Genomic DNA, 21,847 nt, shown 5'->3' on the forward strand with positions numbered 1-21,847 from the left:
CTTACACATTCAAGTAGTTATTTAGCCCAATATCACAACATAGTCATCTCAATGGGCTTCAAATAAATAATTGTACGAAAACACAGAATCAGTCATAAAAAATGAACAATAGCTACTTACTAAGATAAAATAAACTAGACTAGCCAAATCCTGGACACAGTGGTTTATGCTCTCTACATGATCTTGGATGACCTGACAGAGAACTGCAATCAACCAAGTAATGCTTTCCCATTGACTGTAAACATACGGTCACATTTACAGTCATTAAGTTTTCCATTGCAGCCGCCTAAAAAAATATTAAATACACAATAAAATCCTCTAACTAAACTTTGTTTTTTAAAGAAACAGATCTTAACATGTATTTAGCCTCTATGGAAAAATATAATTTGCGACCGCGAAGCATTGTGGGATAGATGAGGATCTTTCCCCTCGGGAAGGATGTCCCGGTTCTGCCTTCAGACGAGATCAAACTATTAATGGCTGCCGCTTCAATATCGATCATTGGTGTAAAAAGACGAATATATAATGAAAACTTTTAAAGAAAGGCTCAGGAATCGTGCTGGTGATCCGTGGAGTTAGCTCGGACCCGCCCGCTGCAGAAACAGGAAGTTTCCTTTTATGGAGCGTAGGGTGTCAGTACAACTTCCGGTTCGCTGTGAGTTGGAAGGGAAGTTTTTATCCTGAAGAAAAATCCCTAAAATCCTGAAACCCTGCTCCACAGAAGAACGGTAAGCCTCCACGGACTCTTTTTCCTGAGGCGGTGCGCAGGCGCGGACGGTCAGAGCCGCGCTCGCGGTGGACCGGAAGCACCAAGCTGACGCCGTGTCCGTGTCGTTTCAGAAAGATGTCCAAGTCCCTGAGGAAGATCGTGGACGAGAGTCGAGACAAGAGTCTCCCCGAGGTGGACATGTCCGACCGGGGCATCTCCAACATGCTGGACGTCCCGGGACTGTGTAAGACGCTCGTGCTCATACGGGGTCTGGGGCGTGGCCGCGGACGTGGGGTCCATCGGCCCAGCAGAGTCCCGGAAAGAGAGAAAACTGGAAGCAGGATTTGTTGTGGGGGTGGGGGGTACCTGCAAACACAGGACCCGTTCAGAGCTCCATGTGAGAAAGTCTCCCCGCATCATGGGCTGCTGCGGGGTTCCTCTGCTCCTCCTGCGGGGGCTCCTCTGCGGGGCTGCAGGAGTTTTAAACTGCCACTCATAGGATGGGTTTGCATCAGGAGCGTGCGTGCGCGTGCGGCCCTGCATCCTTACCTGATAAGAAACAGGAACTTAAGGCTCCGCTGCACATCTGGAACAGGGAGAGCAGCCAGCTGTGTGCGTCACAGTGACGTCAGGGACGTCTAGAGCTTTTCAAGTTGGATACAATTGTAGAACTGCAGGGACGTTTTTGGACTGGATGTAGTGGTTCTGGACTGGATGCAGAAGTTTCAGACTTGATGCAGAGGTTCTGGACTAGATGCAAAGGAACTGGACTGGATGCAGAGGTTCTGGACTGGATGCAGAGGTTCTGAACTGGATGCAGAGGTTCTGAACTGGATGCAGAGGTTCTGGACTAGATGCAGAGGTTCTGGACTAGATGCAGGGGTACTGGACTGGATGCAGCGGTACTGGACTGGATGCAGAGATTCTGGACTGGATGCAGAAGTTTTAGACTGCATGCAGAGGTTCTGGACCGGATGCAGAGGTTCTGGACCGGATGCAGAGGTTCTGGACTGGATGTAGAGTTCTTAGACTGGATGCAAAGGTTCTGAACTGGATGCAGAGGTTCTGGACTGGATGCAGAGGTCTTAAACTGGATGCAGAGGTACTGAACTGGATGCAGAGGTTCTGGACTGGATGCAGAGGTACTGGACCGGATGCAGAGGTTCTGGACCGGATGCAGAAGTTCTGGACTGGATGTAGAGCTCTTAGACTGGATGCAAAGGTTCTGGACTGGTTGTAGTGGTTCTGGACTGGATGTAATGGTTCTGGATGTAGTGGTTCTGGACTGAATGCAGAGGTTCTGGACTGGATGCAGAGGTTCTGGACCGGGTGTAGAGTTCTTAGACTGGATTCAGAGGTTCTGAACTGGATGCAGAGGTTCTGGACTGGATGCAAAGGTTCTGGACTGGATGCAGTGGTCTTAGCCTGGATGCAGAGAATCTGGACCGGATGCAGACGTTCTGGACTGGCTTTAGTGGTTTTGGACTGGATGTAGTGGTTCTGGACTGGTTGTAGTGGTTCTGGACTGAATGTACTGGTTCTGGACTGGATTCAGTGCATTTGGACTGGTTGTAGTGGTTCTGGACTGGATGTAGTGGTTCTGGATGTAGTGGTTCTGGACTAAATTTAGAGGTTCTGGACTGGATGTAGTGGTTCTGGACTGGTTGTAGTGGTTCTGGACTGGATGTAGTGGTTCTGGACTGGATGTAGTGGTTTTGGACTGGTTTTAGTGGTTCTGGACTGGTTGTAGTGATTCTGGACTGGTTGTAGTGGTTCTGGACTGGTTGTAGTGGTTCTGGACTGGATTTAGTGGTTTTGGACTGGTTGTAGTGGTTATGGACTGGATGTAGTGGTTTTTGACTGGATTTAGTGGTTTTGGACTGGTTGTAGTGGTTCTGGACTGGTTTTAGTGGTTCTGGACTGGATGTAGTGGTTCTGGACTGGATTTAGTGGTTTTAGACTGGTTGTAGTGGTTCTGGACTGGATATAGTAGTTCTGGACTAAATTTAGTGGTTTTGGACTGGATTTAGTGGTTTTGGACTGGTTGTAGTGGTTCTGGACTGGTTGTAGTGGTTCTGGACTGGATGTAGTGGTTCTGGATGTAGTGGTTCTGGACTAAATGTAGAGGTTCTGGACTGGATGTAGTGGTTCTGGACTGGTTGTAGTGGTTCTGGACTGGATGTAGTGGTTCTGGACTGGATGTAGTGGTTTTGGACTGGTTTTAGTGGTTCTGGACTGGTTGTAGTGATTCTGGACTGGATGTAGTGGTTCTGGATGTAGTGGTTCTGGACTGAATGTAGAGGTTCTGGACTGGATGTAGTGGTTCTGGACTGGATGTAGTGGTTCTGGACTGGATTTAGTGGTTTTGGACTGGTTGTAGTGGTTCTGGACTGGATGTAGTGGTTTTGGACTGGTTTTAGTGGTTCTGGACTGGTTGTAGTGATTCTGGACTGGATGTAGTGGTTCTGGATGTAGTGGTTCTGGATGTAGTGGTTCTGGACTGAATGTAGTGGTTCTGGACTGGATGTAGTGGTTCTGGATGTAGTGGTTCTGGACTGAATGTAGAGGTTCTGGACTGGATGTAGTGGTTCTTGACTGGATTTAGTGGTTTTGGACTGGTTGTAGTGGTTCTGGACTGGTTGTAGTGGTTTTGGACTGGATGTAGGGGTTCTGGACTGGATTTAGTGGTTTTGGACTGGATGTAGTGGTTTTGGACTGGTTGTAGTGGTTTTGGACTGGATGTAGTGGTTCTGGACTGGTTGTAGTGGTTTTGGACTGGATGTAGGGGTTCTGGACTGGATTTAGTGGTTTTGGACTGGATGTAGTGGTTTTGGACTGGTTGTAGTGGTTTTGGACTGGATGTAGTGGTTCTGGACTGGATTTAGTGGTTCTGGACTGGTTGTAGTGGCTCTGGACTGGATGTAGTGGTTCTGGACTGGATTTAGTGGTTCTGGACTGGCTTTAGTGGTTTTGGACTGGTTGTAGTGGTTCTGGACTGGTTGTAGTGGTTCTGGACTGAATGTAGTGGTTTTGGACTGCTTGTAGTGGTTCTGGACTGGATGTAGTGGTTTTGGACTGGATGTAGTGGTTTTGGACTGGTTGTAGTGGTTCTGGACTGGTTGTAGTGGTTCTGGACTGAATGTAGTGGTTTTGGACTGGTTGTAGTGGTTCTGGACTGGTTGTAGTGGTTCTGGACTGGATGTAGTGGTTTTGGACTGGATGTAGTGGTTTTGGACTGGATGTAGTGGTTTTGGACTGTTTGTAGTGGTTTTGGACTGGATGTAGTGGTTCTGGACTGAATGTAGTGGTTCTGGACTGCATGTAGTGGTTCTGGACTGGATGTAGTGGTTCTGGACTGGATGTAGTGGTTCTGGACTGGATTTAGTGGTTCTGGACTGGTTGTAGTGGCTCTGGACTGGATGTAGTGGTTCTGGACTGGATTTAGTGGTTCTGGACTGGATTTAGTGGTTTTGGACTGGTTGTAGTGGTTCTGGACTGGTTGTAGTGGTTCTGGACTGAATGTAGTGGTTTTGGACTGGTTGTAGTGGTTCTGGACTGGTTGTAGTGGTTCTGGACTGGATGTAGTGGTTTTGGACTGGTTGTAGTGGTTCTGGACTGGATGTAGTGGTTTTGGACTGGTTGTAGTGGTTTTGGACTGGATGTAGTGGTTCTGGACTGAATGTAGTGGTTCTGGACTGAATGTAGTGGTTCTGGACTGGTTGTAGTGGTTCTGGACTGGTTGTAGTGGTTTTGGACTGGATGTAGTGGTTTTGGACTGGTTGTAGTGGTTATGGACTGGATGTAGTGGTTCTTGACTGGATTTAGTGGTTTTGGACTGGTTGTAGTGGTTCTGGGCTGGTTTTAGTGGTTCTGGACTGGATGTAGTGGTTCTGGACTGGATTTAGTGGTTTTAGACTGGTTGTAGTGGTTCTGGACTGGATATAGTAGTTCTGGACTAAATTTAGTGGTTTTGGACTGGATTTAGTGGTTTTGGACTGGTTGTAGTGGTTCTGGACTGGTTGTAGTGGTTCTGGACTGGATTTAGTGGTTTTAGACTGGTTGTAGTGGTTCTGGACTGGATATAGTAGTTCTGGACTAAATTTAGTGGTTTTGGACTGGTTGTAGTGGTTTTGGACTGGTTGTAGTGGTTCTGGACTGGATATAGTAGTTCTGGACTAAATTTAGTGGTTTTGGACTGGTTGTAGTGGTTCTGGACTGGTTGTAGTGGTTCTGGACTGGATGTAGTGGTTCTGGTTGTAGTGGTTCTGGACTGGTTGTAGTGGTTCTGGACTGGATGTAGTGGTTCTGGATGTAGTGGTTCTGGACTAAATGTAGAGGTTCTGGACTGGATGTAGTGGTTCTGGACTGGTTGTAGTGGTTCTGGACTGAATGTAGTGGTTCTGGACTGGTTGTAGTGGTTCTGGACTGGTTGTAGTGGTTTTGGACTGGATGTAGTGGTTCTGGACTGAATGTAGTGGTTCTGGACTGGTTGTAGTGGTTCTGGACTGGATGTAGTGGTTCTGGATGTAGTGGTTCTGGACTAAATGTAGAGGTTCTGGACTGGATGTAGTGGTTCTGGACTGGTTGTAGTAATTCTGGACTGAATGTAGTGGTTCTGGACTGGTTGTAGTGGTTCTGGACTGGTTGTAGTGGTTTTGGACTGGATGTAGTGGTTCTGGACTGAATGTAGTGGTTCTGGACTGGTTGTAGTGGTTCTGGACTGGTTGTAGTGGTTCTGGACTGGTTGTAGTGGTTTTGGACTGGATGTAGTGGTTCTGGAGTCCTTCCTCTGTTGGCTGAATCAGGTGCGGTTTAGCAGGCTAACATGGATCACATGAAGGACTCTGTGCCCTGAGGACCAGGATGGGGACTTTCTAGACTTTGAACTGGCGTCTCTACCAGCCTCCCTGTTGCCTGTTGGCCACACAGAGTAGTGCTGCTGGGCTGATCCGGCTCAGATGGTTTGAGTTATTGTTGGAACCAGTATGGTGGACAAACACTGAAGAACAGTTCTCCTCCATCCGTCCTCAGATGCAGAAACACTAACATGAAGTCTTCTTGTCTTTTCAGTCACGCTGTCTCACATCACCCAGCTGGTCCTGAGTCACAACAAGATCACAGGTAACCAAATCTGTCCGTCAGGTCTCAGTCTTGACGGCAGTGGCTGGCTCACGCGTGAAGGCGGTAATGCATGCGGATGGATTTGAACATGTGAGCTGCTTTAGTGAGGGTGTGTCCTGGTGTCTGTGCTCCTCCATGTCTCCTCCAGCTGTTCCTGCTAACATCTCTGAGCTGAAGAACCTGGAGGTTCTGAACATGTTCAACAACCAGATTGAAGAACTGCCCACTCAGATCAGCAGTCTACAGAAGCTCAAGCACCTGAACCTGGGGTATGTTTCCGTGTTCATGCCGTGTTCATGCCGTGTTCATGCCGTGTTCATGCCGTGTTCATGCCGTGTTCATGCCCAGGACATCCAGGACATTGCTTTACTCTGTCTTTGTGATCCAGCATGAACCGTCTGAGCGGTTTGCCAAGAGGATTCGGTTCCCTTCCTGCTCTGGAAGTTCTTGACCTGACGTACAACAACCTGAACCAAGGCTCTCTGCCAGGAAACTTCTTCTACCTGAGTGAGTTCAACACGACCCCCCCCCCCCCCCCCCCCTCACAGCTGACTCACTCACTGACCTTTAGCTTTTCCTAACCAAACAGTGGTTTAGTATTTAGCCTTTGTCACTCATTGTTCTCATTCTCCATGTTGCTGTGGGATTCACGTTTCTGGAACTTGGAATCCCTTTCAGCAGAAAACTGCACTGAAGTTTGGTGAAGAGTTGATTCCCTTCTTTAGGAAGGAGCGGATGCTGTCATGAGGGACGTGAGCAGCTCAGATCATTGCTTTGGTAGTGAACAGAGTAGAAAAGAGGGTCCAGTGGACCACAGACCAGACGCTGCTCTGCAGAGCATCAGGGAGGACCTGCATGAGACGGAGGAGTCCAACCAAACACGGATGCTGAAAGCTGAAGACCAGCTGGATCCATCAGAGGACTGACAGCTTTTGATGAAGATGAATCATTTAGCTCTGCTCGTGTTCAAACCTCAGAATTGAACCCACACCCACACAGCTCATCATTGTTTGGATTTCCTTGAGCCGGTTCATGGAAAAAGTTCTGGAAGCATCAGGCTTCTCCGTCTGTGAGGGACTACAGCAGGACTGGGCCAACCCGGGTCCTGAAGAGGCCATTTCCAGCCCTCCCTGGACTGCTGGATGTGGACCAGTCAGTCAGGATGTGGATCAGCGTCACTGTTGACAGTTGAATGGCATTGTGGGAGTTTACTGTTCTTTGTGAGTGTTAAATGACAGACCTACGGTTCTTCCATGTTGTGGATCTTCTTAGAACCTCCTGCACAGTAGAAGTGTGTGGAACCTCTCAGAGGACCTCTGCATTAGTCCGTGTTGACAGTCGTGCAAAAACAATCAAACCAAATCAAGCAGGCAGAGGACGGCCGGTCCATGGGCGGAGCCTCTGAGCAGAGAGCTTCCTCTGAAAGCGTGGAAATGACGTGCTGATGTGGCTCTGGGGGGTTTTGACACCACGGTGTATGGCGGGACGACCGATCCCAAGTTCCTGTGTCCCATTTGTCCCTGCTGCTTCTCTCACAGGTGGGACAGGTAACCAGCAGGTGTATGCCCCCCCCCCCCCCCCCAAACGTCCTCTCTCCTTTACTTTGTTTGTTGTCGTTCCTGAAGCGTCTCCTCAGAGGTCGAGCTCCACACTGCTGCAGACTAACAGACATCTTTCTTTTGTAGCCACCCTGCGTGCCCTTTATCTAAGCGACAATGACTTTGAGGTTCTTCCTGCGGACATCGGAAAGCTGACCAAGCTGCAAATAGTAAGTCCTCCCCCCATTTAACGGTCTGGATGCTGTTATTGTCCAGCGTCTCTGTAGTCCTGAAGAAAGAGTGGGGTTAGTGTCACCACACAAGGATGCAGCGAGCTGCTGTCTCTGCTGCACTGAGTTAAGGTGGGAGGGGTCGGGTTGGGACTCTGTTGTTCATTTGATCCCACTTTCCCCGGTCTCAGGGCGCACCCCCTCTCCCACCCCCCCCTCACCTGCGTGTCTCTTCATAGTCTGCATTCTGCTGGAGAAGGAGATGCTTTAGGCTCTTTCAGGTCAATAGACTTCAGCTCCCCGAGGCACAGATCAGGTCCAATTCCAGGCCAGACTGTGTCCTTGGGCAAGGCACTTCTCCACTTCCAGGCTCTACATCTGACGGTGTGAGATAAATCAGGTCAGGTTAAAGGACAGGGACCCCAAGGAACAGGGGAGAACAGGTGAGAACAGTAGACACTGTCACTTTTACGGAGACACTCAGGTTAAATGAGAAAATCCTGAGAATTGACAAGAAAAAGGCAAAAATGTCCAGTTTTGTACAGGATGTAGAAAACCTCAGTGTACAAAGAAAAGCTCCCTAAAGAACTGTCTTATCCTTACTGTTGAGTCTAGAGGCGCGGCCCTGTGGCCCCACGGCCCTGTGGCCCCGCTGCCCTGTGGCCCCGCGGCCCCCCCCAGCCCTGAGCTGCTCCTGCCTGAGCTGTGCCCGCAGCAGCAGGGTTTCCTGTCGGACATGCAGGGTTCTGATCATGTGTGTTGTGCGTTTGGAACTGAGCGTTTGTCTCTTTATTTCCAGCTGAGTCTTCGGGATAACGATCTGATCTCCCTGCCCAAAGAGATCGGCGAGCTGGCTCAGCTCAAAGAGCTCCACATTCAGGGCAACAGGCTGACCGTCCTGCCTCCAGAGCTGGGTATGTACCCCACCCCACCGTTAGGCTCACAGTTTGGTGGACTAAGCAGTGCTAACACTATTATGACGATGACAGACCACACCATGAGGATGAACTGAACCTCTCAATGAAAACGTTGCTGCCCGCTGGCTAACAGTCCACAGGTTTACTGCCCCCCGGGGAGGCAGTAAGTGATTAAAACAAAGCTCCAGTTGAAAACAGTGCAAGCAGCAGTCAGCACCACATCCAAGAAAACAGGTTCATGTCCTAGAATACTTGAAAAAAAAAGGTTCATTTCCAGCATAACACCGTCACATCTAAAGGCCCGTACACACCGGGACGAATATTCGCCAGGCGTTTTTCGCCACGTTTTTCGCCACGTTTTTTGTGTTCACACCCAGGCGATTTTCGCTGACAATGAGCCGAGTGACCATGCAATTTCATTCCCTGACATTAGATGGCGCTTAATGTAAAACAGAAATACTCCTGTACACACGGTGGCGCTGCGCAACTTTACGCTTCTTAAAGTCGATTTTCACTCAGAAGAAGAGAGCAAGTATTTACGCGCTTGTCAGAATCAAACAAAGAAAACATGAATATTTCAAGCACCAGTAGCTCCAGTTCCAATGATGAAGAAATTATTGTTCAGTTGAATGATGAAAGACGCCGGAAAAGACGCCGATTTTGGGTACATCCCATAATTACGAGAAGAGAAGAACATGGGGAGTTTTATCGACTGGTACAAGAGCTGAAAATGTATCATGAGCGTTTTCGGGGATCTTTTAGAATGTCCGTCATTATTTCTTCGCGGCAGTGTAGACCTGGCGTCTATCTTCTTCGCTGGTATGTGTGCTCAGCAAGGCAGTTTTGTGTTTGAGCCCCCCCAAGTTGTGTTTTACTGTAACTTCAGAAGCTCCAGATACGTGTGCAAAAGCGCCATTCTCAATGGTCGAATAGATTTTGACGCCGCGCGTCAAACCAAAAAAACGAACCCGAGGCGTTTTTTAAAAAGTGACGCTTTGACGCGTGGCGTTTTTTCGCGTCGGTGTGCACACTCACATTGGTGCCCTTTGTTTAGTCACGAGGCGTTAAACGTCGGCGAAAATCGCGCGCGAAATTCGTTCCGGTGTGTACGGGCCTTAACTGCTAAGAAAAGGTCGTCAAAACCTTTAAAAATAGGCATATATGGAAATCAGGTTTACTGGACTAAAAATGAAGAATTAGCAGGGAGCCCAGTGGAGTTGAAGCTTCAGAGGCTCAGATTTCAGGGCTCAGGCACATCAGACGGGACTGATTCAGCCGTCCAGGACAATCCGGCCCCCACTCCCCGTCATCAAACTTGACCTTTTGAAAGTACTCCAACTTTAATCCAGACCTGAGATTTAGGCATGCAAGTCAGACGGTGGCCTTTTGACGTTTTCAGCTGTAAAACTCATCTTTGGGGGTGGGCGGTGGATGAGTCGGTAGCTGAGGAACATGCTGGACTGCAAAGCCAGATGTTTATCTGGGACTGAGCAGGACGTGCAGAAAATGACCAATCGGCACTTCACCCGTCTATGTGAAGATCAGGGCGCGTCACTTCAGTGTCCTTCTTGTGTCTGCAGGGAATCTGGATCTGACTGGTCCTAAACAGGTTTTCAAGGCCGAGAACAATCCATGGGTCACTCCCATCGCAGACCAGTTCCAGCTCGGCGTCTCGCACGTCTTTGAATACGTTCGCTCAGAGACGTACAAGTAGTAAGTACAGACACCCCCCCTCTGTTCACACTCCACCTTTAGGAAGGCCCAGACTCTCAAAGTGGAGCACAGGACGAACTCTAAGACCATTTCAGATGTTGTGTCTGTCAAACTTTTCACTCCGTCTCTGAGTGTCCTGAAGCTCAGGGCCTTCAGCAGAACCTGGACTGTTCTTCTCTACTTCAGTAGGTTTGCCTGCTAAGTGACAGAAAACCATCCATACTGGCTTTCTCCTTCAGATCAGTTGTTGATGTGAATAAAGTTTTTGGATCTTGGCTCTGACTGGTACCAACATCCCTTAAGATTTAAGGGATGTTGTTCACCTTTCAGGACCTCCCTTACGGGTCTGCCGAATCAGCTCGCACAGTTTCCTTCAGGTGATTTTTACGCCGGATGTCCTTCCTGACACAACGCCGTATTTTATCTGGGCTGTGGACCCGGCCCTCCTTTACTCCATAACCTCTGGACATTTTCATGGAAAGAGGTTTCTGACAATAGGTGACCCTGGTAGTAGGTAGATGGCAGGTGTTGATCTGCTGCTGCGTTCAGGGCCACTGCCAACTTCTGTCACTGTACGGCGGTGGGGATGGAGGCGGTGGAGCCCAAAAACCCTGAGCAATTTGATTCACTTTGTCCCTTCAAGTTGTAGCTCAAGACCACAAGCATTTTGTTTATCGGGCACAGAAGGCCGGATGGAGCTTTTGGTCCAGCTACGTCTGAGTCTCAGTCTGAACCACAAAGCTCCACCAACCCACCTCTCACTGCAAGGGCACAGCAGAAATCCTCCAGTCCTGATCGTCAGAAAACCGATTATCAATCATCCATATACGTTTTCAACATCCACTGAGGATCAGACGGTCCATCAAATCCAAAGAGCAGCTCATCAAATCCACTTTCAGAGTGAGAAGGCAGAAACGGTTTTACTAAAGGGGAAAGAAAACTCCCGGTCCGCATGGTGTCACACTTTTAGAGTCCAGTTTGGATCATTTTTCGGATCAGTAAATGGGAAAAAGCAACAGAACAAAATAACAGCCTACAATTAGTTTCAAAACATTTATGTAATATATAGTACTTCTAAACATACAAACACAAAATGAGGCCTGTTTATAACAACAAACATTAATGACATCTGGGAACTCAAGATATTCCCATTTAAACAAAGAGCACTTTGGTGCATTTTCGAAAAGAACCAGTTGGTTTGTTGCTTTTTTTGAAAAAAGGAAGACAATCAGGGGATGTCAGCCTCTTTACTGCGTCCTGCTGCAACAAGTCTGTCTCCTGCCACAGAGCGGGACAGCAAGTCCTCAAACTGGCTCACAGAGAGACGGATGTACGTAGGGCGGAAAGTGGCATTCATTTAGACCAGGGGTGTCAAACTCATTTCCACCGAGGGCCACATCAGCATAGTGGCTGTCCTCAAAGGGCCAGATATAACTTATACATGTAACTAAAAAAAAGAAAAATAAATGTAACTACTCCTTAATGTTAAAGAACTCATTATTTATTTATTATAACTTTTTAATGTGACAATTACAGTTGCATAGAAAACATGTTTGCTTGTTACTTTAGCATAAATCCTCTTAAATTAGATTCTGTCAGGTTAGATTATATGGACAGTCTTTAAGTCCTAATGTATAGTTGCGCAATCCGATATTTCAAGGCAGATTCCCCCTAGATATGATTAAATACACACCAATTTTTATTTTTTATTTTAAGAAATCACTTTTATGCTCTTGGGGGCCACATAAAATGTCATGGAGGGCCACATTTGGCCCCCGGGCCTTGAGTTTGACATATGTGATTTAGACGCACCTGAGGACGCCTGGATGATGTCATGAACCCAGACATGGACACGTGCACTGCTCCTCCATCATCCTCTCCGTCCTCCATGATGAGGTCAGGAAGAACTTTTGATGGTAGCTCCTCCCACACGCGGCGGGAGCTTCAGGTTTGTTAAAACATGTCTGGACAAGCAGCAACTTTGACACGTGCTAAAGCGAGGACGGGGAATTTGATGGCAGATCGCATTCAACACCACACAACTGTTTTAAATGCTGCACCCACTGCCCACAGGGGTTAGGGGTGCAATCTGCAGTACGCTAAAGCGTGACCAGTGATCCACAAGGATCAGGAATCAGACATGATCCGCTGCACCCCTAAGCACAGGTGGTCAGTGGGCGGGACAGAGAAGACCTGAGAGTGAGAGAGGAGGAGCAGAAAGAGCATCTGACTGCAGCAAAACTCCCTGATTTACATGTAAATCCGTCTGAAATAGGGCCTTGGTAAAACTATGGAGGACGGGATGCTGATGGAGTGCAGGAGACGGAGGGTGTGGACTGTTCTTGGTAATCCTGGTGTTACGGACACGTCATCTCTAACTGTCCCGTGCTCCTGTCAAAAGAGAACAATCAAAGTCCCAAAAAGCCCAAAGGGGTCGGTTTTGTTCGATCTGGTCCTGTAAAATCTCCTGTTGTCACTGATCAGCCCTGCGAGGAGGCGGAAGAAAGTTTTCGCCCCTTCATCTTTAAAGGTTCTGTCTCCCTGACGGGGAAGGAGGAAGAGCAGGTGCCGATTTTAATTCTGCGCGAGACCGGCGCAAGTCAGTCCCTTCTCCTTGACAGTGTTTTGCCATTTTCTCCTGATTCTTCCTGTGGGTTTGACACATTTGTGTGGGGCGTGAACATGAATGTCATTCGGGCTCCGACGCATAACGTGTTTTTATATTCGCCACTTTTTTCTGGGCCGGCAAAAGTCGTGCTCCGTGCTCAGTTACCTGTGTGTGGGGTCGCCATGATCTTAGGAAATGAGCTGGCTGGGGAAAAAGTTTTTCCTGCCCCAGAAGTTATGGAAAATCCAATGACTCGGAAGTTGCTGCCAGCGAACCTTTTCTGTTTCCTGCTTGTGCTGTTACTCGTGCGCAAACGAAAAAAATGAGTGATGTTGTGGATTTGTCTGATTCATTTCTCTGTAATCCAGATGTTTCTAAACATGCTAAAGCTGAACCTGAGTCAAATGTAATGCCTAACCTGCCATTTAATGAAGCGACACTTTCTTTTGATGTTGACAAAAATGAATTTGTTCATGTCCAGCAAGCTGATCCATCTCTTGCCAAATGTTTGTCTGCTGCTAATTCAAATAAAGAGAAATCAGCTTATGCTTTCAAAGATGGACTTTTGGTTCGTAATTGGTTTCCTCCCGCTCTTGGTAATTTGGGATGGAATGTTGTTCAGCAAATCGTTGTACCGGAGAAGTATCGTTGCCAGATTCTCAGCCTAGCCCATGATGGACCATCGGGTCATTTGGGGTTAAAGAAAACATACCATCTCATTTTGCGTCATTTTTTTTGTCCAGGCTTGAAATCTGATGTGACCAAATATTGTCGTTCATGTCACATTTGTCAGATGAGTGGAAAACCAAACCAGGTAATTCCACCTGCACCTATGCATCCAATTCCTGCAATAGGTGAAACGTTTGAACATCTCATCCTAGACTGTGTGGGTCCACTACCTAAAACCAAATCAGGGCATCAGTACCTTCTGACCCTGATGTGTGCTGCAACGAGCTACCCAGAAGCAATTCCCTTGAGCACACTAAGAACCAAAGCTATAATTAAAGCTCTGGTTAACTTCTTCTCCACATTTGGTTTTCCACAATCCATACAGTCTGATCAAGGGTCAATTTTCACTGCAAAGCTCTTTGAACAGGTTATTAAATCACTTTCCATTAAACATGGGTCGTCAAGTGCGTATCATCCATAGTCACAAGGCGCACTGGAAAGATTCCACCAAACGTCGAAATCTATGTTGAAGAAATTCTGCTTAGACTCTGGTAGAGAGTGGGATGAAGGTCTGCCATTTTTGATGTTAGCCACCCGAGAGAGTGTTCAGGAATCCACTGGATTCAGCTCAGCAGAGCTCGTGTTTGGTCACACTGTTCGTGGCCCTTTGAAACGTTTGAAAGACAAAATTCTGTCTAATTCTTGTGATGCTAAACAAAATGTGTTAGATTATGTTAGTTCTTTCAGGGAAAAGTTGCATCGAGCTTGTGAAGTGGCTCGCAGCAATCTGTCTGTGTCACAGAAAAAAATGAAAAGAACATTTGACCAGAAAGTTGTGCAAAGACATTTTGACATTGGAGATAAAGTTCTCACTTTTCTCCATTTTCCTGGTTCAGTTCTCCAGGCAAAATTTAGTGGACCTTACATGATCCAAGAAAAACTCAGTGAAACTGATTAAGTTGTGAGCATTCCAGACAGACGCAGGAAATCCAGAGTGTGCCACATTAACATGCTGAAGCCTAATTTTGACCGTACTGTGGGAGTTGTTGTTTCTCTGTCCACAACAGGTTCCCCATCTCAGTACAGTCCAGAGAGTGACGGTCTTCGACAGGTCCCGTCATGTTCTCGACTTCAAAATTCAGGAATACTGGATGATTTAGCATCTTACCTAGGTCACCTAAGTAAGTCTGCACAGGAGGACATTTCCAGACTAATCCATAACCACATCTCTCTTTTTTTCAGATATTCCCTCCCGTACTTCTGCAATATCCCATGACATTGATGTTGGTGAACATTTTCCGATCAAACAACATGCCTATCGTGTTAACCCCACCAAACGTTCACAGCTTCAACAGGAAGTTAAATACCTGTTGGAAAACAGATTGGCTATACCTAGTTCCAGTTCCTGGAGTTCTCTGTCTGCTTGTCCCCAAACCTGACAAAACCGTTCAATTTTGCACAGATTTCAGAAAGGTGAATCAAATCACAAAACCTGAGTCATACCCTCTACCACGCATGGAAGATAGTGTGGACCGAGTTGGTTCAGCACCTTTTGTTACCAAATTAGATCTGCTATAAGGCTATTGACAGGTTCCATTGACTCCCTCGTGCATCTGAAATATCTGCTTTCGTTACTCCTGATCATTTTTTGCAGTACACTGTCATGCCTTTTGGTCTTAGAAATGCACCTGCCACTTTCCAACAAAGTTCTTTCAGGAGTAAAGAACTGTGAAGTCTACCTTGATGATATTGTTGTCCATTCTTAAACCTGGAAAGAACATTTAAAACATTTGACCAATGTTTTTGAGCGGCAAAGTAGAGCTTCACTCACCTTGAACTTACCGAAAGCTACTGTAACCTACTTGGGGAAAGAAGTAGGTCAGGGTCAAATTCATCCTCTGACTGCAAAAGTTCAGACTATCCTCGATTTTCCAGCCCCTCAGATCCACAAATTACTCCGACGTTTCTTAGGAACGGCGGGGTACTACCGAGGTTTCTGCCGTAACTTTGCAGATGTTGTGGCTCCCTTAACAAGCCAGACTAGTGTCCGTAAACCTTTTGTTTGGTCACCTGAATGCCAGAATGCATTTAACTCTGTCAGAGCTCTTCTTTGCAGTGGCCCTGTCCTGGCTGCTCCTGATTTTGAGCGTCCCTTCAAATTAGAAGTCGATGCCAGTGATTGTGGTGCTGGGGCAGTTCTGCTGCAGGAAGATGAACATGGTGTTGAGCATCCCCTTTGTTATTTTTCAAAGAAGTTTACCATTCAGTTCAAATTCAGGTTTGGTTGTTTTTTTGTATAGCTTTGAGTTTTTCATTGTAAATGAATTCCCAGCTTAATTTCAGTCTGGGTCCCTAGAGAGTTTATGAGTCATTGGTGAATTTAATTTTCCTTTTTACCTTTCTGTTACACCCACTTACAAACCCCTAGACAGGGGTGTAACACCTGGCCGTCATCAGCTGCTGACACTCATCGTTCTGAGAGACTGGATCACAAAATTGTGAGGATGGAAATGTAGTTCAGCTGATTTGCTGGCCTGGTGGGGGCCCAATGACCTGAGAGCTGCAGGGACAGGAGGATGCCAAGCACTAAAGCCCCCCCCCCCCCCCCCCCCCCCACACACACACACACACAGCAGCAGCTGGTCTGTGGACAGGTGCTAATGTCATCACAGCTTCATTTACACCTGTCTGCATGAGCTTTATCATCCAGCCCCTCCCCCGTTCCCGTGTGGGTAAATGACGACCTAAAAGCTGAAAACTGCTTTGGAGTGATTTCAGTGTGGAGTCATGTGACCACAGAGGTTTCATCATGCGCCGCCTCACACTCCTGTGACTGACAAGGTGTAAAAAAGCTGTTCTTTATCTGTTCCTCTGCTGGGAAGCTGCTGACAGCTCTGACTTCGCCTACGGTTCCCAGTCAGAGAAGCTGCTGATCTCTGTCTGCCATTAGCACATCCTATGAAGCAGGCGGTACCCTGTGAAGCGGGCGGTACCCTGTGTGGTGGGTGGTACCCTGTGAAGTGGGCGGTACCCTGTGTGGTGGGTGGTACCCTGTGAAGTGGGCGGTACCCTGTGTGGTGGGCAGTACCCTGTGTGGTGGGTGGTACCCTGTGAAGTGGGCGGTACCCTGTGAGGTGGGCAGTACCCTGTGTGGTGGGTGGTACCCTGTGAAGTGGGCGGTACCCTGTGTGGTGGCCAGTACCCTGTGAAGCAGGCAGTGCCCTGTCAAGTGGACAGTATCCTGTGAGGTAGGCGCTACCCTGTGAAGCGGGCGGTACCCTGTGAGGTGGGCAGTGCCCTGTGTGGTGGGCAGTACCCTGTGAAGCAGGCAGTGCCCTGTGAGGTGGGCAGTACCCTGTGAAGTTGGTTGTACCCTGTAAAGTTGGTGGTACCCTGTGAAATGGGCGGTACCCTGTGTGGTGGGCAGTGCCCTGTGTGGTGGGCAGTGCCCTGTGAAGTGGGCAGTGCCCTGTGAAGTGGGCAGTGCCCTGTGAAGTGGGCGGTACCCTGTGTGGTGGGCAGTGCCCTGTGAAGCGGGTGGTACCCTGTGAGGTGGGCGGTACTCTGCGAAGCGGGCAGTACCCTGCGGGGTGGGCAGTACCCTGTGAAGTGGACGGTGCCCTGCGAAGATGATAACCTGTGAGGTGGGCGTTACCCTGCGGGGTGGGCAGTACCCTGTGAGGTGGGCGGGACCCTGTGTGGTGGGCGGTACCCTGTGTGGTGGGCAGTGCCCAGTGAAGTGGGCGGTACCCTGTGAGGTGGGCGGTACCCTGTGTGGTGGGCAGTGCCCTGTTAAGTGGGCGGTACCCTGTGAAGTGGGCAGTACCCTGTGTGGTGGGCAGTGCCCAGTGAAGTGGGCGGTACCCTGTGAAGTGGGCGGTACCCTGTGTGGTGGGCAGTGCCCAGTGAAGTGGGCGGTACCCTGTGAAGTGGGCAGTACCCTGTGTGGTGGGCAGTGCCCTGTTAAGTGGGCGGTACCCTGCGAAGGCGGTACCCTGTGAGGTGGGCAGTACCCTGTGAATTGGGCGGTACCCTGTGTGGTGGGCTCCAGGCCCGGTGGATACATTCACACACTCATGACGGTGTGTGAATAGGACTGTGATTGGAAAGTCCTTTGGCCTTCAGGAAGGGTAGAAGAGAGTTATACAAGAATACGCCATTTCCCAATAAACTCAGACTGTTTAGCTGCTCCTAAGGGGAGGTCAGAGGTCAGGAGACCAGCAGGAAGAGCATCAGCTGAAGTCTGCAACCCTCAGTCTGCTGCCCCAATGAATCCCAGCAAACGAGAAGGCACTAGAGACCACAGAGTCGTAAAACATCCTCATCATGGTCTGACAGATGTCAATGACCTGAGCCTCTTCAGGAGGTAGAGACGACTTTTTTTAGAGAGAGCATCCGAGTTCCGACTCTGGTCCAGCCTGTTGTCAGTGTAGACGCAGTAACTCCCAGGCAGTTGGCATGTTTTTAACCCGTGTGCACAATGTGCTGCTCATAAGGCAAGGCAAGGCAAGGCAAGTTTATTTGTATAGCACAATTCGTACACAAAGTAATTCAAGGTGCTTCACAAAACAGTATCAGCAATGCAGCTATGGTGGAAATGTTCACCACGACAACAGCCAGACTCAGCTTTCCTTCCTGTTGTGCTCCGTTTCTTCCGTAAGGTCAGGGATTCAGGAGTTATTTAAAAAGCTCAGACCGAGGAGGAATCGGCTTCTCTCAAAGTAAATGTTGCTGATTTAAAGAAAAAGGATGAGACCAGAAAAGAAAAAAACGTTTTAAATTTGTAAAGATTTTTTTTGTTCTTGCCACACACTTCCTTCTGTATTTTTCCTTTTTCCTCTTCTTGTTATTTGCACTGATTTACTGATCACATCTGTGTGTAAAAAAGTGTAAAGAATGGAGAAAAGCAACTATATGAGGTCATTTAGCCGCCCTTACGATGTGGCTATAAGGGGAAGGTCCACCTCCAGTCAATAGTGTTCTTCCTTCACGTTCATCACATAAACATAGATTTTAAACTCTAAAGACACCAAAGAAGACAAGTATCAACACACACACACACACACACACACACACACAGGCTGGGGTTAATTAAGCCGTGAGGAACAGCAGAAGTCCATAAAAATGTCATCAAGAATCTGAATCCACTCCACTTTCATGGTCTGCTTTAATTGGCTCTTAACAGGTCATTAGAGGGCTTCCCGTGAACACACACGCCCACTCACACACACACACGCGCCCACACACACCCTTCACACTAAAACACTTCATGTAGCCAAAAACCAATATGTTGATCTGTAGCTGAGTCTGAAAGCTCTGCAGCACTTGGAAAAAGACACAATAAAACAAGAAGCAACCCCGACATGAGCTCTGGTTGTGTGTGCGTGTGTGTGTTTGCATGTGTGTGCGTGTGTGTATGGGTTTCAAGTGTTTCTGGCTGGATGGAGATCATGTCCTCCTGGGTCCAGGCGTCTGCTGCACACATAAAGAGAAGAAAGTGCAGTCAGCCGCTGAAGCTTTAGCTCCAGTTTCTTTGTTCTGTTGAAGATGTAAAGCCTCCTTCGCCTCTTCTGGTATTTATGGAGAGAACACAGTTAGCAGACTAATATACAGTCACCCTGTGTGGATCCACACCCACTCAGCCACGTGTGGACACATTAGATCCATTCAGCCAACAATGGGAGTGGATGTCTGCAGTCACAGGTGAAACTTGGAACTTCTCCAGGGTAAGCCTGGCGTCAGAATGACTTGTCTGCCACCAGACGCCAAAGGAGCTAAAGAACACTGGTGTCTGGATGTGTCAGAGGTGGAAAAGTTAGTCTGAGCTTGGAATCTAGGTCGAGTTTTCCCAAACTCAGAAAGACTCCGTTAAATGTGAGCCAAGACAGAACCCTGCCTGGATACGGTGAGGACATTTCTGTAGTAAAAGTGTTAAAATGACATTAACCTTAAATGCTGTGGATGAGAGTCCACTGTTAGAGGCGAGCATCTGTGTTTTCTACAGCGTTCTATTACACTGTGCATCAGTGTGGGCCTGATTGAAGAGTTTTTTTCTGTTCTCTGCTTCAAAGAAATACCCTAAACTTTCTCCTGTGTCCCCAGAAGTCCCCTGTCTGTATCATTTCAAACTTGACTCAAACCAATGCTGTCATTTCTGGATGTTCAGACGGTTAATTGTGAAAGTTAAGACTCACAGCTTCAGGTTTCAGGCACCAAACTTGAGAATTTTGGTGTTGTGTATTTTTTCTGAGGAAACTTTGGGTAGCTTAAAGTCACCGATAAGACATCCCAGAGTTTATCTGTGATGTCCCCCTTAAGGGTCCTCCCTAAGCACAGGGTGTTGGGAACCGTTGGGAACCAGACCAATCTGTGGTAAAGTGAGTTTCACTTTCTGACACCGGCTGATCATGCACCCCCCCCCCCCCCCCCACCCCCCCCATCCATCAGAGCTGGAGCCGCCCCCGGTGATGAAAACACGCTCGTCATAAGTTCATCCACAAACCTGTGTCTTAACCTCCTGACGAGTTCCTGAGTGTCGGGAATGAAAGGAGGGAATCATTTAAGACGGTTTCCAGAACAAGGAGGGTGACGCCTCCATCGCCTCTAACAATGCCGGTAAAGTCTGGCTGAACCGAGGAACGATGATGTGGAGTTCACGAAACAGAGCCGGTCGTCCTGCAGCTGTCCAGCTCCCTTCATGCTCATAGATTGCTAACAGAAGACGTCTGCGAGGCAGATGCCACATGCATGTCATTCATTTACAGAAGTGACTGGAGTGTGTGAAAAATCTCTCATTTTGTGTGTGTGTGTGTCCCCCCCAGTCTCTATGGCAGACACATGCAAGCCAATCCAGAGCCTCCCAAGAAGAACAACGACAAGAGCAAGAAGATCAGCCGCAAACCTCTGGCTGCAAAGAACAAGTGAGGAGGAGCTGCAGGAGGAGGAGGAGCTACAGGAGGAGGAGGAGCTACAGGAGGAGGAGGAGCTGCAGGAGGAGGAGCCGCAGGAGGAGGAGGAGCTGCATGTGCCTTCAGTGCTTCTCACAGCAGATCACATGGACAGACTGTCTGCTAACCGCCTTTGAACACTTTTTTGCCCTCAGCAGTTTGATGCTTTGTTTTCTCCCATGGCGGGGGGGGTTCCTACAGAGGGAAGACAGTGGCATCACAGAACCCCGAGGACGGGGTTTGACGTTTGGGTTCTCTAAGTGCTGGAAGAGCATCAGGCTCACTTACTACACATTCAATCACATCTGTCAGGAATTGCACAGAACCCCTTTTTTAACCAAATTTGGGCTCAGGTGTTGGTTTAAACGTCGGGCCTGGAGTCCAGTGGTGTCTGGCTTCCACTCATCAACCTTGATTTTGAGGGTTTGACAGAAACCCACCTTCCTGCTGAACGGGCAGCAGCAGATGACGCCCAGCGGGGCTGTGAGGCTGCTGGCGTTCATTATCAGATGACTGAAGGGAGCCTGTGACGTCACAGGCGTGTTCCCCTGTGACGTCACAGGCGTGTTCCCCTGTGACGTCACAGGCGTGTTCCCCTGTGACGTCACAGGCGTGTTCCCCTGTGACGTCACAGGCGTGTTCCCCTGTGACGTCACAGGCGTGTTCCCCTGTGACGTCACAGGCGTGTTCCCCTGTGACGTCACAGGCGTGTTCCCGCCCACTCCCATCACGACTGAAGTTTCTGTTGACTGAAATTCCACAGAAACTAGAGATGTGTTTTGGTTGATTCCTGGTGTGTCAGTGTTGAAACGTAAACCTTTTTTTTTAAAGACACCAATTCTGTCCCGACTAAACGTCAATGAGATTACAGTGGAGCGTTGTTTACCCCCCCGTCACTGCAGACAGCTGATGCAGGAGTCTAAGCGGGACTTTCGGCATTCTGGCGTTCAGTGTGGGAGGAGCCAACGGTTCCTCCACAGCATCCTGAATGTAGAGGGTTCTGTCTTCTCTCTGTACACCTTCCTGCCTGTCCTTCGACCAAAGGGTCCGCCTCCGGGCCTTTCCAGAACACTGACTGAACCCATCCAGGAAGCCAGCAGAAGGCTCATCCTCTACATGTTGAAGTATTTCTGCTGTCTAGCGTGAGGCGCTGACACATGAGCCTGAAAGAGTCCACTTTGTGCAGCTAAGAGACAGGGCAGCTCTTCTGTAAGGACCTGTTTGGCATTGACAGCCGTGTGCTGGCTGACATCTGACCTCTGCCTTAAGCTTCACTGTCCACGTTTCACCTTTCAGTGTGTTACTCACCAAATAAAGTCATGTAAAGCACGACTGAGCTCTTCATTTAGAGACAAAGTCTTTCTGTGTGAAACATGAAGTTTGACGCCGACCACG

At 48.4% G+C, this 21,847-nt stretch overlaps 1 protein-coding gene across 2 annotated transcripts; it reads left to right on the top strand.

The window, feature by feature from the left end:
- Nucleotides 1–390: 390 nt before the first annotated feature.
- On the top strand, nt 391–21,784 carry rsu1 (Ras suppressor protein 1). 2 transcript variants are annotated; one of them, XM_023950417.2, is made up of 9 exons: nt 391–728; nt 841–953; nt 5,780–5,830; nt 5,979–6,099; nt 6,219–6,337; nt 7,516–7,598; nt 8,398–8,512; nt 10,096–10,228; nt 20,327–21,784. In XM_023950417.2, exons 2-9 carry the CDS (start codon nt 845–847, stop codon nt 20,427–20,429), a joined length of 834 nt encoding a protein of 277 aa, XP_023806185.1. In that variant the 5' UTR covers nt 391–728; nt 841–844; the 3' UTR covers nt 20,430–21,784. The 2 variants fall into 2 exon arrangements, with proteins under 2 accessions (XP_023806185.1, XP_078794914.1); XM_078938788.1 differs by having other exon boundaries at nt 615–728; nt 845–953.
- The last annotated feature ends 63 nt before the right edge of the window (nt 21,785–21,847 follow it).

This window comes from Oryzias latipes, chromosome 20 (genome assembly GCF_053564925.1).
Source record: "Oryzias latipes strain Hd-rR chromosome 20, Olatipes_Hd-rR_3.1".
Classification (NCBI taxonomy): domain Eukaryota; kingdom Metazoa; phylum Chordata; class Actinopteri; order Beloniformes; family Adrianichthyidae; genus Oryzias; species Oryzias latipes.

Coding starts and splice junctions, on each gene's coding strand:
- rsu1 (XM_023950417.2), top strand. CDS start 845: ATGTCCAAGTCCCTGAGGAAGATCGTGGACGAGAGTCGAGACAAGAGT. Junction 954..5,779: donor GCTGGACGTCCCGGGACTGT/GTAAGACGCTCG, acceptor TTGTCTTTTCAG/TCACGCTGTCTCACATCACC. Junction 7,599..8,397: donor AGCTGACCAAGCTGCAAATA/GTAAGTCCTCCC, acceptor CTTTATTTCCAG/CTGAGTCTTCGGGATAACGA.